General features: G+C 39.2%; 2 protein-coding genes across 3 annotated transcripts in view; one reads left to right on the plus strand and one right to left on the minus strand.

Annotated features, from left to right (window-relative positions):
* znf804a (zinc finger protein 804A) overlaps nt 1-1,127 on the minus strand; it is a 64,915-nt gene extending 63,788 nt beyond the window's left edge. Inside the window, exon 1 of the mRNA XM_057335567.1 lies at nt 452-1,127. Coding sequence (XP_057191550.1) covers nt 452-562 — 111 coding nt within the window. The 5' untranslated portion in view covers nt 563-1,127. The remainder of the gene's footprint in view (nt 1-451) is intronic.
* LOC130555397 (uncharacterized) overlaps nt 1-18,375 on the plus strand; it is a 162,181-nt gene extending 143,806 nt beyond the window's left edge. Inside the window, exon 4 of one of the 2 annotated variants that reach the window (XM_057335570.1) lies at nt 18,271-18,375. The gene's annotated coding sequence lies outside the window, so the exon portion shown is untranslated. The remainder of the gene's footprint in view (nt 1-18,270) is intronic. The other variant, XM_057335569.1, reaches the window with a different exon arrangement.
* Nucleotides 18,376-18,881: the final 506 nt, after the last annotated feature.

Raw genomic sequence — 18,881 nt, forward strand, 5'->3', positions numbered from 1 at the left:
AGAATTTCCCATAGACTAAATCCCAAGCCATGACTGGCTGTGGAGATTAATTTTATCCCTATCCATCTGTTAGAAATTTAGTGATGGTCACTGGTTAAAGCCGTATTTAATTTCTCCATCTGCAAATCTTCTCATCTACAGATGTATTCTAAATTAATTTCATCCTTTGCAACATACTTCATACAGAGGACAAAATTAGGGATTAGACTACATTTATGTTCCGTTACAATATGATTATTTTATAAAAGTAACACTTTTGCAGATTATTGTAGTGCGTTAACTAAAGAACTGTTACTACATTACAATAATACTGAGTATGTAAAATCCAGTATGCCACATGTATAACAACAAATGTGTGAAGTGTTACTACAGAAAAGTTTCCAGAGACCCTTTAAGATCCAAAACACTCCATTCTACACCCACACATACATAAAAGAAATGTGATATTTACCAAATGTTTGTTGCCATTCTTGATGAGAGGACCTCGGAAAACTCCCTTGATGTTTCGAAAGTGTCCATTGCTGAGGTGCGTGGAGCTGATAACAATATAGTAACACGCCATGGGGGACCCGAAGCTTCCATGCACACAGTCCAACCAAAAGAGAGCAAAACAAGTCCAGTCAACAAGCCTTTTGTTTGCTTACTCTGTATTTCTGTCTGAGATGACTGGCATAAAGCTCGCTTTCTCCTCATTCAGGAATAGACTGAGCATGTTTCTTTATCATCTTCAAACATCAGAGTCTCATTTCAGCTCAATCTGTTACAGTCACTTTGGGGGTTTTCCTCTTGCGTGGTTTTGTTTTCTTCTGGTACCCTCTATCGATGCATTATCCCACTCTCTCGTCTTCTCTACAGCAGTAGCAAAAGTAATATGGTAAGATACATCTGCCAGTTCTCTGCTCTCTCTCAGTCTCGCCTCTCTGCGCTGGGCTGAAGTGCGTCTGGATTGAGTCTCCCGCTCAGCGCGCAAGTCATGTGCGCTAGTGAGAGAGCTCTGCTGGGTCTGGCGAAGGAAAGCATGGTGTTATAGCGCGCCGTGCTTTGCCGGTCCAATGAACGGGGCCAATGGAGAACAAGCCCCTGGTCTGATGTTGAGGACTGGGATGAGAATTGCATCTGTCACACGCTGCTCGTTCAGATCCACTGAGTCAGCCCCTACCCACCAGCCAACCAGGATTCAGCATCTTTAGCTCTCACACACCCCCTCTCTCTCCCTCATTAGTCTCTCTCTCGCTCTAAAGCATGCATTCTTTCTCAGTAAGGTGCTGAGGCTGCAGTCCAGAGCAGGTAAAAGAAAGGCTGAGACACACGGAGAGATGCTTCAGTACGTGTTACATTGACTTTCATCCATCTTTCATCATCTTAATCTGCGTGAGAGCGGCTATAAAAAGATTTATGTGTTCTGCGGACACCGATACATGCATATCAAATATCCCAGGTGCAATTTACATGCATGGGATTTCCTAATGAGAAAATGAAAAGATCTATAAAGCCACTTTTAATATTAAAATATTAACTCTAATATTATAGAATTGAAAAGCCTAACCACTTTTTTTTATCAAGAAAATTACATTATTGATACAAAGCAAGGAAAGATCAAAAGACAATTGTTAGCTCATTCTATTTTAATGAATACTACACGCTTCAAAAAAGAAAGTCGCTTGGGTATTGGAAATCCTGTGTCAGAGATCTGTGAATGTATTTCGTGCCTATAAGGACTACACTTACTGCAGCATAAAAAAGAAAGAGAGCGAGATAAAAAGAAAGCCAGATACAACCCTACCACCTCTTTCGGAGCATGTGGCTGCACGGAACATGCGAGAGAGAGAGAGAGAGAGAGAGAGAGAGAGAGAGAGAGAGAGAGACTTCCCTTCCCACCCCCCAATTTTAGAAGAGCAATAATGCCTCGTAACTAAGCAACACAGTTTCTGAATCAATTCTAAATTGCATACAGTAGAAGAGGCAGATGTAAGGGCAAGAAGAGCTGGTGCTTACAATATGGCAAGATTAATTGTAAGAGATAACTCTGCAAAAAATATGAAGATATGAAATATGTCATCTGTGCACTATATTAATGAAAACTACTGTTACAAGAAGGCGTCTTGGCATGTTGGAAACTACAGCATAATTGAGCGGAGTGGAAGACAGATACGTTGGAAAGCACTCTGACCAACTGCCAATTATAATGAACCATCAGGGGCTGATTTCTAATGGGAGAACAAATGCTGCTATTCGTTTTTGAACTTGCTCTCGAAAATGATTCTTTCATGCAGGGGCGAGTTGAGATGCCATTCAAAACAAACTGATTCCAAAGATTGTGCTAAAGTCGGAGTTGTGTTTGTCAAGAACACCATCATTAAATGTATATAACAAGAACAGCAGGAGGAGACATGCTACATACAGAAGGTCCCAGATAACTGGTTCTATAGGCTTAAAACTAAAATTCAAGATGCTTTTTCCTGTTATGATGTTGTTTTGCTGTGTGTTTTCCTATCCCATTAAAAATGTATGTTCCAGTTAAACTAAACAGTTTATGAGTCAAAATTACATGGAACATATTTTTCACTATTAACCAATATTTTGAATGGTTTATAATACAATAAAATAAAATATGTTGCAATAAAATAAAATGGAAAAATTTAGAATACAATGCAAATTGTAAAAATTATATTTTATTATTACTGTTATATTACTAAGAGCTGTCAACATTTTTTATAGGGTTGTCAAACGATTAATCGCATCCTGAATAAGAGTTTGTGTCTGTATTCTGTGGATATAAATGTTGTATTTATAGACATAAACATACATGTATACATATTTGGGAAATATTTACATTTTAAATATTTATTTATATTTACGAATAATTTAAATTATATATAAATGTTTATTCATTTTTACATTATATAGTTTTCTTAAATATATGCATGTACAGTATGTGTATGTTTTTATAAATACAAAATTAATTTGCACAGTACACAGACATATATTATGTAAATGCAAACTTTGTATGCGATTAATCAATTGACATCCCTATTTTTTTTTCAAATCATTAGTCAACATCATCCCTCGGGTAAAATTCTTAAATGGAGCTAATACTTTCTTAAAAATGCTTGGTTATTTTCAACCCAGCGTTGGGTCATAAATTTATGTTTGACAAAGGGATAAAAAACCCAGCATGGGTTAAATTACACAGTGGTTGGGTTCGTCCCTTTATTTGAGAACCTCCAGCACAGTGTTGGGTGCTACGCTAAAATCTGGCTCAAGGACAGATCTTGTGATCGCAATCACTGTTGTCTGAGTGGGTGACTTGTTGTTTACTTTTAATTAGTCCGTCAGTTTCAAACAGTTTGATTCAGTCAGTCTGATTTATTGAACATAATACACAGGCGTGTATTTTGCCCATTACACACATTCAGAGATTTCAGAGCTCAAGGAGTCAAAAGATCCCTCCCTCTGAAACACGTGGGGACAGTGTTCCTCTTAAAAATGACTGTATTTAATCTTGTTTTTTTATGTTTACTTTTGTACTGTGGATTTCTTATAATATCGGCTCTCTTAGCTCCTCAGATAAAATAACCCTGAATTCAGCAGTACCTGCGTCTGAAATCAACAAAAACAAAAGACTTTCAGATAATTTGCAAAAGAATGATTTTGTTACGGCCTCTAAATCATCAAACAAATCTTCATTCATTATTTATCTAAATGCATTTATTGACCACTAAATCATTAGGTTTGTAATGAGTGTGGTGCGGACCATATCGCTTGTGGATGCACAGAGAAAACATCAAATGCGTTTCCAATAAAGAAGAATCTCTTCCCCTTAACCAGCCGATAACTGCAACCGCAAAGAGACCATTACCCGTAAAGTAATGGAAACAACATTGCTCGAACCGATTTACCTTGCAATAACAACCAATTCTGTGGAGTGAAATTCTATTAAATAATAACCACAACAATAAGCAAGAGGAAAGAGAGGAAAGAAAGTTTTCCTCAGAACTACTTGTTTGACCTATCGGCTGTAAGGCATGTTGTGAGATGTGGTGATGCGGCATTTGGCGAAGTTTAGAGATAAAGTTGTGAAGATATGGTAAATTGGAATCTCGTTTCAACCTGTCTTTCTGTCAGTGCTCTTTCAGTTGCCCACCAACCTCTGCAGTTCAAGACGACGCGGAACCAGTAAAGGTATTAGAAATAACTTATGCGTGGGTGGTTTGATTCTTCTTGCAAAACAATGTTAATATATTCTGCAATCAGCAGTCTTAGGATGACTGTATCCTGTAGGGTAGAACGTGTCTGTTCATTATCAACAACCTGCAGTAAAAAGTCCCGTTTTATTTTTTCACATCCACTATACACACAGACACGACATGTTTCCCAGCTATGCTGCCAGATATTGTAGCTACAGAGCTGTTTCATGGTCTGGCGATAAAGTGCCATTGTTGGAAAGGACAGGCTTTATTCTTCGTAATAATGCTATTCAGATTTGAACAATGATCTGAGTGCACAAACACAAAATTAGCTTTGACTGATTGCTACCTGTGCGATCGCCTCGGCGCTGTCTCCTAAATAGCATGCATGACATTTCATAAACCAGAAAATTACCAAACCCCATTTTTCTTCAGTAACATGCAGCGATGCATGCAACAACTTTCATATCTCTTGTGTGCTCTCACAAAATGTGAGGATGGCAAATAAACAGATCCGTTAACATCTGCCCAGTGTACCAGAAAACTTTAACGTAAATGATGTTGTAAGGAGAGGCTGCAAGATTTTTTGCTGCAACGTTCATATTGTGCAGCCATTGTAATAAATAATTTATTACTATGTAACAACATTGTTGTTGAAATGTCACAGCATGAAGTATTCGTTGGGTGTTTGTTGATGTATGCAACTTTGCAAAAGTTTAAATATAAGTTTTTGGAGGTCAATCTGTACAAATTTTAATAAATCATTTATTACTATATATGTAATAACATTTTAATGTGCAGTGTACTGTAGGTCACAACAAGCAGTGTGCCGGGAGTTTGTTGAAATTCATTCTCCTTGCTTTCTTCAGCTGTACATTGCCTTGTAAACTATCGGTACTGTTTTAGCATGTTGGCAAAATGTTATATGCTCTCCTACTTGTAAGTCGCTTTGGATAAAAGCATCTGTCAAATGAATAAATGTAAATGTAATGAAACTCGGTAAAAGGTTAAATATACATTCTTGGAGCTAAATCTATAATTGTAAAAATAATTTATTTTTTACTATTTAATAACATTGTATTGTGCTCATGTAGGTCACAATAAGTAGTGTGCTGGGAGTTCATTGATGTATGCAACTATACAAAAGCCTAAATATATATTCTCGGAGCTAAATCTGTAAAAACTGTAATAAATGATTACTATGTAATGACATTGTAATGTGCTCTTGTATGTCGCATCAGGCAGTGTGCTTGGAGTTTGTTGATGTATGCAACTTTGCAAATACTTAAAAATACATTCTTCAAGCTAAATCTGTAAAAGTGTAATAAATAATTTATTACCACGTAATAATATTGTAATTAGCTTGTGTAGGTCAGCGCATGCCATGTGCTGGGAGTTGATGTGTGCAACTGCAAAAGCCTAAATATATACCTTCTTGGAGGATCTGTAAAAACATGGGTTATTTTCTCCCTCCGTATTGCTCAGCAACTATGGCATGTTGTTTCGCTACGGTGGCTCGTGTTGGCAAAGGAAAAGAAGTGAATCTAAAAGGATAACACACAGAGAGCTTTGTTAAACAAGAGAACTTTCTGGCAACAACCACACACTCCAACAGATTTAAAGCTTTGAGCTCAAGAGTACATATGGAGCAATGAGCCGTCCACTGCTCGGGGAAAACTACTCAAACCTCACCCAGTTGTCAGCAGAACAGACAATGTCAGAGACTCTGACTAGCTAGAAGATTCTGCCCTTCTTAATTTCAGACATATTTGCAGAAAGTCTCCCGAGGTACAGAGGTAAAGATCTGAGTGCAAGAGCAACAAAAAGAAACCTTGCAGCCACTTTACAGCAGCGTGTTCTATTAGTCAAACTGAACTATCCAATAATTGCTTAAGAGATGAAAAATAAAAAAAGATTCTAGCACTTTTGGAATGCTGAATTCAATTCACACAGTGCAGAAGATAAGGAATGAAGCATTCCTATTGGTGTGCCATATGGACATCAGGCTGTGGCGTTCTGAACCGTAGCCTGCTCCCAAATTAATTAAGCCGTTAATTTGGAACACAAGGGATGATTTGAAACTCTTGTCACAGTCTGTCGTATTTAAGATTATTTGAACATGTCTTTCATGATGTCAATGTAATGCCATCACGCCAGTCAGACATAATGGGTCGTGACAGTCCGTGAGACAACTCTAACAGCATCATATTGCAGCACAGTTACGGAATCTTACCTACAGCTTTGATGAGTTCCTGAGCAACACAGTTCAAAGAGAACCCATACGTCTGTAGCAGTTTTAAGATTTAAAGAAATAACCAAGACAACATAAAACCATAAAGCACCAGGAGAAAGTAATTAGTTAAATTGAAGGGGTCCACATCTGAGGTGAAGGCATATCGGGAAATTGTCATTTCTAACCCAGTTTTATAGTCAGCAGGTAAATGGACTTCTGTGTAGCAGTTGCTGCTAAAATTCAATAGCCCCACAGTAATCACTTTACCCTTTAGAAAATTATTGATCTGGACATAGTCGCTCTGCCTGACTCGCTATCAGAGACTGATATTCCTGTGGGTGCTAATCTAGCATCAATCAAGCCGCTTTCGCCTCACTTCTGAACAGAAAAGTTGACAGGGTTTCAGAGACAAGTGGTTTATTAGCACAGCTTCCACGGCAACTACAAAGGTGGATACTAAAAATACTTAGCAGTGGCTGTACAAAGCACACTTCCCCCTACATGCAAAGAAATCTCTAAATGACACTTTGGGAGAGATTTTTTTCTCAGACGATGCAATGATTCGGGCATGATGGCATATAGAATGACAAATAGAGGCTTCAAGGATCTCTGACATAATTACAGACATTGTGGCAGTTTTTACCTTATTTGTTACTTTCCACTTACCACAGCACAAGCTGTATGCTGTGGCATACTGCATACTCTGTTTTGGAGTATGTGAAGCATCCATTATGGAATAATAAACATTTTAAATTGAAATATGGTACATTGCGGTCTCACAAACTCATCCTGTTGCATGTTTTGGCGGCCAATCATGAACTTAGATATAATTTTATTATTTTAAATTTGAATTCCACTTTTGTGTAAACATTTTCATTTTGCCAGTTCAATGGGGTATATGCACACGGGACGATGATGTACTTCCGCTAAAATCTCAGCCAGCTAGGTCACTTCTGCTCTCATTGCACTAAGGAGATTTTTCACCAAGTGATAACAATGTGTTTCGTAAGAAAACATACAAATTTCGGCGAACCGACAGCACTACGGGTGAACATTGTTAAGTGCCTCTGTGATCATGCCTCGAGTAAGTGCAAAAGTTCACTTTGCTTTTTTCATATTTGTTTGTACCTCCTTTTTGGTTGTCGACGTATGGCGAAGTGTTAGAATAATTAGACACATGTTGTTGACCATACATCCTATGAGCATCCTGAAGTGAAATGCCATTGTTCCCTATGGACGCTACGTGCGGCGGATGTAACACCCTGGCTGAGATTTTAGCGGAAGTACGTCATCAACCCATATACATATACCCCTTAAAATAACAAGTCAAAAGAAATTGAAATAAATTGCTTTGTCGCACTGGAAGGTCAAGTCTGTATTTAATGTAGTGAAAACTGGTTTAATACACACTTTACTATATGCAGAAGGTCATCCAACTATTTTAATCATAGACAAAATTTGCATACTGAGCACAGTGCACATGGTAATTAGGGATAATTCAATTCTGAACACATCCAAGCTTTACATATAGATATCATTTAACGCTACCATTTCATAGTCCCATGATCAGAGTAATTTCTGTGCCTTAATTTAGAACTTGATTTCTGGGAAGCTTTTTTATTTAAGTCAACTGCCTTGGAACTAAATAAGTGTTTTTAAATTATAAAAAAATTAAAATTAAAATAAAAATTAAAATTATAGTGGGTTCTAATAGGTTCTATGTCTCCACCGTGTTGCGCCGCGTCACATGGGGAAAGGTGGGGAAATCGTAATTAGCATGCTTTGGATAAAATTATGGCATGACCCTTCCCAATTCTTCGCCAAAATATATTCCATATAATTACAGGCAATTATAAATATACATACATATACATATATATATGTATATGTATATATATATATTAGGGCTGTCAAAATTTACGCGTTAATAACACGTTAACGCAAATTCCTTTTAACGGCACTAATTTTATTAACGTGCGATTAACGCAGCGCGCATTTTCTGTTTGACCCTTGGCCTTGCCCGTAGTTTGAGAAAGTAAACGATGCAGCAGCAAACAGAAATGGAGAAATAAATAGGTCTTCTGAACATAAAATTCATATATAAAACGATGTCTGATGGTTCTGTCGACAAGACTAAAGTGAACTGCATTTATTGTCGATGTGAATTAAGCTATCACCGCAGCACGTCGAGTTTAAAATATCACTTGATGGCGAAGCATACAACTGACGCAGAGAGCTCTCCTCCTCGCGGCAGACCACACTAGATTGTTTTCAGCAGAGACGGATGGACAACTTCACAAGCAACAGACTCACCACATCGATAGCTAAATGGGTGGCTACAGCATGTAGGGCAGTTAATGTAGTGGAGGACGAGGGTCTACTTGAAATTATTCGCATCGCATCTAACGATTACACATATGAACTACCTTCGAGAGCCACTGTTACAAGCAAGATTCACGACTCTTACGAAGAGAAGAAAGCGAAAGTCGAGGAGGCGATAAGACAGACAAACACGGTTGCGCTCACCAGAGATTACTGGACTTCCCTCAGTAACCATAGCTATCTGGGGGTCACGGCTCATTATTTTGACACACACTGGAAACTACGGTCTCACGCTTTGACTGTCATGAAGACAGACGAGAGGCACTATGCTGACGTTTGCGCTGAGCACTTTCTGCAGGTAGCCAGACAGTGGAATATTGAATTCAAAATTAGCCCACTGACCACCGATAGTGCACGCAACATGATTGCCGCAGCCAGGCAGCTTCCGTTCGAGCATATGCCTTGCATTGCACACAGCCTCCACCGAGCTATCACAGTTGCGAAAATGTAAACATGCTTGTGTAAGTAAATAGCTCAGTGCAGAGAAAGAAGTAATGGGAACCTGTGTTTTTCCTGTTTTTTTTCATGTGTTTAATAGACATGTACAAGTTCTTTGAAAAACATCTATGACCTTTGAAACATGTCTAGTCTCCATGCTCTATGTTGAGTATGGTTTCACTAATAATAAACAATATACACTTGCATAAAGCATCAATATTTGTCCATGCCCATGTTGATTAGAGTATTAAAAACTTGAAAAGTATTCATTTAAGGTACATTTATAAGGATAAAAATGTGTGATTAAGTTGCGATTAATCACGAGTTAACTCATTACAATCATGCGATTAATCGCGATTAAATATTTTAATCGATTGACAGCCCTAATATATATATATATATATATACAGTATATAATTCATAATATAAAACCCCACTGGGACATTAGATTGACAATATGCTGCAAATCTGGCTCAGTGTAGCCCCAGGCCACTGCTACAAGTAATAACAGTAATAATAATAATTTTACTTTAGTTAATCCTTTTCCTCACTCACAGTTTATAGCTCTGGTGTGATGTAGCAGCAATTAATAAGCAAAATAAAGCAATTTTGTCATTAAAACATTGTAATAACAATAAAGTGGCTCTGTGGCACAAGCAAACATTGTTCTGTTACACAGCCACATCCTTGTGTTGTTCGCATGCATTTGTTCTTCCATTCCCCTTCGTTTTTTGGCAAGCAGATGACTGGAAAATTTGTCAAGTCAATTGTTCAATGGTGCAAACAGTCACATTGCTGAGAGAGGAATGGCTAAATACATTCGTTTCACACATGCAACAAATTTCATAATATCAGATTTATGTGATTTGGGATAAAAATGACATGAAGAATGTCACAAAACAGTGTTTGCTCAAAGAAGTTCAAAAATATTGTCATGTGCATAAGGGAATAGAAACTGAATTCTCACAGAGTGGAAATCCACAGTGAGGTCCATTTTGTGTAGCCTTTCTTATATTCAAGCGATATCATTCTTATCACAGTAGACAAGTCACATTAGCATACATATTGTGCCTCTACTCAGACTCTCTGTGGAGAGAAAACACGTATGTTAAAAATACATCACCTCGTTCTGATGCAGGGAGTTTATGGTGCCATGTCAAGGTTCGTGAATCTGGAGGAAGTCAAATCAGACTCTTGATTATAACAGCCGTGACACAGAGCAGCTTAGGAGCACTCTGAAAAATAAATGAACACGGGCCACTTCTGATCATAAATTATAATGAAAAGTGATGCAATTTTGCTAAGGTGGGTAAAAGCGAATTATAATTTACAAAGTATGTCATTATGTCAAATGTCATTTATCACTGGAGGAATGGTCACCTGGGGGGGAAAACAGATATAGTGTAATCTATATCAATATTTAAAGTGGGTACGTCAAAGTTGGGAATTAATGTTTTGCTGCTTGAACAAGAAAAAAACTAATAAATTGTGACATTGATAAATTAAGTGGGGAGGGAGACACCAAATATGAATAAACAATATTGACTGTCTAAAAGCTATTTCATAACATTCATAGGAACACATGGTCAGACAGTCCCTCAGGTCAAAATCTCTTCAATCAATATTTTGCTTTAAACAAAAATCACTATTATACTGTTAACTTGCATCACACTATTACACTTCCAGTCTGTAATAAATTGTAAATCTAACAAATCTAACATTCTCAACAGTAAGTATTAGAGTACTGCAAGCCTGCCCTCCAAAAAATAACTCCATAGGTCGCTTGTGCCAGCAGCATATTATAATCTTTAGTAAGGTTTAAAGTTATGCCCCCCTTAGCATCGTCTAGTGTTGTGTGTGACGTCATGAAATAACGCTTGACTGTCAAGGGCAATCAAAATTCTTGTTCGTTTATACAAAACATGTGAACTTTATACTAAGCCCCTTACCGAGTTTATAATATCATATAAAATTTGATCAAGCTGCTCTTACATGTGTGTGTCTGACACATGCTTTGGGGATTCTTGGGTCAAACCAAGTGTCGCTCTACTAACATACGTCTCTGCCAACCAAGCTACTGGAACTTCCGATCAACATGCACATTAAACCACACACCTGCTGCCAGTAGAGGTGGAAATACAAAAAGCTTCTATAGATCAAATTTAAAGGAAGAAACACATTATATTACACCGTTGCAGTGTCGGCTGCTGCAAAACATTTTAGGGGGAAACAGTTATTTAACAATAACCAAAAAAATTACACCATCAATAATGTAGGACTAAATGTAATTGTTAAATAACCATTTATCATTACCCCGCTTAAAATGAAACATTCAACCATCAAAGCATTTACTTGTAGCACTAATAAGTGAATTTTCATTTATTGTGGATTAATTGCAGTAATAAACTGCCAGCCAACATGAAAAAATACTGTGGTAGCCTATATTTTATTACTTACTAAATTAAACTGTAGTATTCTTAGATGCTATAGCGTTGATGTAGTGTTTTTGAATTATACCATAGCAAGAGAAGAGTACATAGAAGAGTACTGTAATTACTATAATGCATTACAATATGTCATGGTCGCAACCACTTATTACCACTTAGAGTATTTATTATACTCTATATTATCACATGTATTAGCGGGAACACGGAATATTCAAGCAAATGTCCTATTTATGGGTGAAGCTGTGTTAGCTCAGGACAGGTGAATTGTGGCGTGCACGCTGAACGGTGTTGCCAGGAGTTGGCCTATGTCACTGTTTTGAAATATTTCACATTGCACATTTGGAAGTGAGACCTTTCTTATGGTGTTAACCTATGGCATTAGAAGTTTGACAAATCTATGTGAACGTGTAAACACAGCGCAGAAGCAGATTACAGCTGCGCGGGCACACTGAAAACGCTCGCGCATAAAATGTAAACCTGTAGAGATCGCAAATCTCTAACTTGAACACAAACAACAAGATTGTGCACGTAAATCAAGACTTACGAGGGGAAATAACAAACCCCCGAGTCAAAGCAGTCGCTCGCGCACAGTATTGACTACATGCTCAAGTGCTACTCTACGCGCACGAGCTGGGATTCTTCACGCGCGCGAGTCATTTTGACTTTGGCACTAAGGGGGCGGGACACTGCGATTTTGTGACAACAAATGCCATTGGCCCAGCTCCTTTCTGGAACTCCCGTTGTGATTGGCTGTTGCTGCCGCCCTCAAGTCGATGACAGAACAGGAGAGATGGCAGGAAATTAGGGAAAATAGGATCCAATTAAGGAATTCACATTAAGTAATATTTTATATGTTGGCCCAAATGCAGGAAAATGAATGTGTGCAGTAAGTAGATTTATTAGAAACACTGGGTTAATATAAAAAAAATCAATTTATATGAAAGCCCTTCAGCTCTGCATTCAGCCATAGCAAATGTGCATTACCAGTGGTCACCTTTTTGTAGATAAGTCAGTAAAATAGATTAGTAAAATTTGTTATGATATAACGTATATTACAATTTAACATAGACCTAAGGATTTTTAACATCAACCCTGATACTACAGTCTTGTCATCACTTCAAGAGTGCAGAAGGACCCACAGCATGTCATCTGCTGAAGATGGGCCGTTGGTGAAAGCGCTAGCATTAGCTAATGCTAAAGATTCGACATGTTTTACTTACATTTTACGTCACAATCTGTACAAACATCCCCAGTGTTCATCTAATCTTTAGCATTAGCTAATGCTAGCGCTTTCACCAACGGCCCATTCTTCAGCAGCCAAAGCAATTAGAGCAGAGGTTATTGGCCATAGTATGATGTTCGTTTTATTTATCAAATTCCATTTTCTTCACTTGTAATTTGTGTGTATTCTGCCTTTAAATGTTTGACATTTTCTGTATTCTTTTTAAGAGGTAAATAATTTTTTGTTAAGTGAAAAGCATGTCTAATAAACCATAAAACTTCAATGTATTAAATTTATTTAATATTATTAATATTTATTAAAAGTTTAAGTAAAAATGTCATAAAACCAATATTTCATTATTTGTTAGGATTTAGTGAGAAAGACATCGCTTTTTAAATTAGGCTATGTCGCCATTAAAAAGGCTCATTAGACTATGTTAAAAACAAGAATAGGCTACATACATTCTGTGTTTTTGAACACATTAAGCTATGTGGGTAAACAAATAATACAGACCAATCGCTTTTTATCTCATGCCAAGCGATAGAGAAACTTGTTAATACAGCAGACGGTCCTATCATATGGATATAGACTTTATATTATTTCACGTATTCTTGTTAAAGAATACCAAGCTATTTCAGCATGTGAAAGTCGGCTTCCATATTCCGGCTAGAGAAAGGAACTCATCCGTTTGCTCAGACTCTGAGACAGACAGATGACTCTGTGAAGCGAGTTGTTTGTACTTTTTGTTTAAATCATTTTGATAAATGTAATTTCAAAGTTTGCTTATGTAAATCAGATGACGCTATAATCTCTGTTTTATGGACTAACCACTGCCTTTCATGTATAAAATATCAAATTCTAGTTCTAATACCAGCGTTTATAATCTTAACGTAATTGTATAGCTTTTAGATTATTATACTTTTTTTATGTTACATGTCATAGGCCTAATACATCACTATTCAATTACTCATAGAGTTATAGCACTGCAATCTAGAATGTCAGTCGTTTCTTCAAATAGGCTACAACAGACAACAGTGTTTTGCGCAGTAGGCTACGTGATGTTCAAAAATACGAGCTCGAAGGCTGCTTGCATTCGGCAAAGCCTTTGTATGCAAAAACATAACAAACAAAAAACTTGGGCATTTACCATTGTGCATACAGGAAAATATTTCTGCGCATTTAAGTTCTTTTATTAGCCGTTTAATTAAACTATTTGTAAATGAGTAACAACATGTTTTTTTATTACATCTTCATTGATAAATTGAAGATACAGGCTGATTCAGTGCTTGAATTATGTTTCTTTGTAAAATTTAAATCAAAGGCAGCAACGCCAAAAAGTGAGAGTTCGTTCTTTTGTGTTGTTATACTGATGCCATTGTTTTACGGTGTGCTATACAGATTTTTTTCATTATGTGTTTACAGTTGTGAGGTGAGCAAGGTGCCCCTCCAATGAGCACAATGGCCCCCTCACTTACGCCCTATAGCTCCAACTCTGCCTGGACCGTCACGTCGGAGGATTTAAATGCGGAACATCGAAAACGTTAAATTCTAATATTATATATATGAAGAGTATGGTAACTCCGTTTTGATTTTTTTTTTGTTATCTCATTTTGGAACCAAACTCTATATCAAAACAAATTTTACTAATCTATTTTACTGACTTATCTACAAAAAGGTGACGACTGGTCATGCACATTTGCTATGGCTGAATGCAGAGCTGAATGGCTTTCATATAAATAGATTTTTCATATTAACCCAGTGTTTCTAATAAATCTCCTTACTGCACACATTCATTTTCCTGCATTTGGGCCAACATATAAAATATTACTTAATGTGAATTCCTTGGATCCTATTTTCCACAATTTCCTGCCATCTCTCCTGTTCTGTCATCGACTTGAGGGCGGCAGCAACAGCCAATCACAACGGGAGTTCCAGAAAGGAGCAGGGCCAATGGCATTTGTTGTCACAAAATCGCAGTGTCCCGCCCCCTTAGTGCCAAAAGTCAAAATGACTCGCGCGCATGAAGAATCCCAGCTCGCGCGCGCGTAGAGTAGCACTTGCGCGTGTAGTCAATACTGTGCGCAAGCGACTGCTTTGACTCGGGGGTTTGTTATTTCCCCTCGTAAGTCTTGATTTACGTGCACAATCTTGGTGTTTGTGTTCAAGTTAGAGATTTGCGATCTCTACAGGTTTACATTTTACACGCGAGCGTTTTCAGTGTGCCCGCGCAGCTGTAATCTGCTTGCGTGCTGTGTTTACATGCTCACATAGTTTTGTCCAACCTCTAACGCCATATTAACCTACCAAATAAGCCTATTTATGTCTGTGGTTTGACCGTTATCTATGGACTTGAGTGGTTAAATGAGTGTTTAAAGGAGTTTTGGGCTGGAAGTTCTTTAATGTATTTCGTAAATAGGCATTACAAGTATACTACATATATTACAGTATAATTTAGTTAACACTCTTACACCGCAGTATTTTTCATGAGTGCAGTCTGACATAGTAAACAGGGAAAATAATAAAACGTTTTACTTACACAACAGGCAGCATTCAATGTGGACATCTTCGTTGTATTAGTATGATTATAATGGTTTCATCCATTACCATCCATCCATAAAAAAAGCTCTTTGTATGGAAGTCAATGGGAGGACTCGGGGCGAATCTCGGCGATAGTGAAATCGCCCTAAAAAGGGGTGGAACTCTACGGAATGGGAGTTAACGCTGATTGGGCTGTACTTCTACAGGCAGAAAACAGTTCAGAATGGTGTGAGCAAGCGCATAACTGTGGTTGAATGTGAAGGAAAAATCCCTCGTTTTCACGCTTTGGTGGTGCGTCGCCCTAATGGACGAGCCGCCCCTGTCCCATTGTATAGTGGGAGCATAGGTTAATTGCAACACCAAGGTCATGGGTTCACCTCCCTGGGAACACAAATGCAGATAAAATACACACTGCACATGAAGTAAGTCACTTTGAATAAAAGCATCTGCCAAATGCATAAATGTAATCTCCTGTATATTGCTGCAAGATTAATTTGTGTCATGTGTCATGGTGGCGATAGTGAAGACAACCTTAAAAACACAGCTCTTCAGTCAAGATGTCTCAGGGTTTATTTTAAATTTTTACTTGCATTTTTCATCAACAATTCCAAGTAAACCCATTCCCAGATCCTCAGGGGTTTTGTCAGTAATCATAGAGGTGGAACTGGTGTGGAAATCAGCTCCGCTAGATTCAGGATCCGTGTTTTGTTCTCAATGCATTCGTTTTGTCATTATTTAATTTAATATCCATAAACCTTGAGCAGAGCCACCATAGACAAGTAAGACAACACGACAACTGCCATCTTTCTATGAAAAACCCCAAACAATTTCATGTGGTTTGAAATTCGTGTTGTACCGAATCATTCATTACCTGTGTGTAATTCAGTGTCCCGGAATGCATTTTTCGAGAGAATGTGATGTAAGTAGTACATCCAATAAACGAGAATGTGATGCAGTAATCCAATACAAAGCTAAAGGATATTGGTCTGTTTACAGAAGAGTGTCCCATTTGCGGATTTTGTTATAACACATTCACAGACGTTTGCCTCAGTTCTCTCCTACAAATATATTAATTTCTGATAAAAAGAAAAAAAATTGAGAGGAACAGTGCTACAATTAACTTCAACTTGAAACAATTATTACTCAAGTTACATCTCGCCAATTAATAACATCTGTGCTTTTAAGTAAACATACTGAGCTGCGCTGAGATTTAACCTGAAGCAGTTTATTGGCTGCTATTCAGCGTTCTTGCCATAATTCCACAGTTAAACATATTCTCTTCCTCTGAGGCAGTGGGGATCTTTATCGTTTCTGCATCAGTGGGAACAATATGATAGCATCTACCCCAGAACTTTCTTCTATCTCGGTTCATCTCATCTACAGTATCTAGCAGTAAAAGGAGCTGATCCCTCAGCTGGAGCGTTTGGAGGTGTTCACGCACAGCTGTGGGTAATGACATATCTGCACCACCCCAAAACAAACACACTGACCTGTAAACACACTGAACATGTACATTGCAGAAACATCTCCTGGGCAGATCAACAAAAAGCAGATATGTATGGAGCTTTCAGCAAACACTCGGAGGATTTGGTAGCATCCGTCACTGACAGAGACGCTGCTGATATATTTTGTTTTCTTTTGTTGTTTTTAATGCCTCTCTTTCACACCGGCTTTCATGAAAGATCTTTATCAGTTAATTAGAGATTAATATTATATTTCATGTTTAGAAATGTTTTTGAAACTACTCTTTTCTGTTATCGCTGAGTTCATACAGGAGCAAGGCCCTTGGAGTTTCTTCAAAAATGCATCATGCTGTGTAAGATGTTATTACTTCATGTAGCATACACAATCTTTGTTGGATTTCATCCCTTGGAAACTCTTTGCCAACAAGACTGATTCTGGTATCCATTTAAAGGATTGGCAGCTGTTTCTGTAAATAATTAATTTGGGACGTTGGTGTCGTGATTCTGGCTCGTCGTGTCATGTCTTTCTTGATCTTGTGTTAGAATCACGGCAGGATCCCTTGTTATGTGTGGAGAGAGTCATTTTGACCCTGTCGGCCTTCGATACTCTCTCCGGTCTTTGTCTGTGTTCCCGCCCTTTTGTATCTCTCGTTATTGGTTGTTTATTAGTTCATGCCCCACACCTGTTCCCCTTTGATTTGTCCCTCTATTTAATGCCCCTGTGTTCTCTTGTCTGGTGTTGGATCATTGTACTGTTATGTTGCGTGTGGGTGAGTTTTTGTCTTGTTAGTCTAGTTTGAAGTAGTCCTTTGTGATGTGTTATTAGTTTAGTCTTGTCAGTTTAGTTAATCTTGTTCTTGTTTCTGTTTTGTTATGTTTACCCCCACGTGGGTCTTTGTTTTGAGTTTGGTGTAATTTATTAAAAGTCCTGTTAACCCCTTACCCGCTGTCTGCACTTGGGTCCTCTGTCCTTGTCTTCGTGTCCTCACCACCCACGATCATGACAGAATGATCCAACCAACATCGGACCCAGCAGACAGAGGGATCTCAGCGGGAGGAGTCGATGCCGCCGGACTCCCTTCCAGGGTTGAATCCGCCGAACTCCCTTGGAGGGTAGAGGCCGCCGGGCTCCAGTCCAGAGTCGGGACCGCCGGACTCCCTTCCGGGGTAGAGACTGCCGGAACCCCGTCCAGGATCGAGACCGCCGGGCTCCTTTCCAGGGTTGAGTTCGTCGGATTCCCCTCCAGGGTTGAGGCCGCCGGTGTCCTGTTCCCGCTGCAGATCCCTGCCAGCCTCCCAGCTGGTGCCCAGGCCTGTCGAGTCGACTGTTTTTTGTTGTTTGTCCTTGTTTGCTGCCCAGCTGCCAGAGAGCGCTGCCCAGCCGTCGGAGATGCTGCCCAGCTGCCAGAGAGCGCTGCCCAGCCGCCGACATCCTGTCCTGTCGACATCCAGGCCTGCCCAGCCGGGGATAGCTGGTCTCCCAGCCGGCCTCCAGCCGGCGCCATGTCCTGTCCAGCCGGCCTTCCAGCCGGCGCCATGTCCTGTCCAGCCGGCCCTCCAGCCGGCGCCATGTCCTGTCCAGCCGGCCTTCCAGCCGGCGCCATGTCATGTCCAGCCGGCCATCCAGCCAGCGCCCTGTCCAGTCGAGCCGGCCGTCGAGCCGGCGCCATGTCCTGTCCAGCCGGCCATCCAGCCGGCGCCATGTACAGTCGAGCCGGCCGTCGAGCCGGTGTCATGTCCTGTCCAGCCGGCCTTCTAGCCGGCACCATGTACCGTCTAGCCGGCCATCCAGCCGGTGCCATGTACTGTCCAGCCGGCCATCTAGCCGGCACCATGTACTGTCCAGCCTGCCATCCAGCCGGCGCTATGTACTGTCCAGCCGGCATTCCAGCCGGCACCATGTCAGTGTTTGGTTTTTTATGTATCATGTTTTTGTCATGTCTTGTATTATGGTTTTTGTCATTGTCTTGT

The sequence above is a fragment of the Triplophysa rosa genome, linkage group LG6 (assembly GCF_024868665.1).
Source record: "Triplophysa rosa linkage group LG6, Trosa_1v2, whole genome shotgun sequence".
In the NCBI taxonomy this organism is placed as follows: Eukaryota; Metazoa; Chordata; class Actinopteri; order Cypriniformes; family Nemacheilidae; genus Triplophysa; species Triplophysa rosa.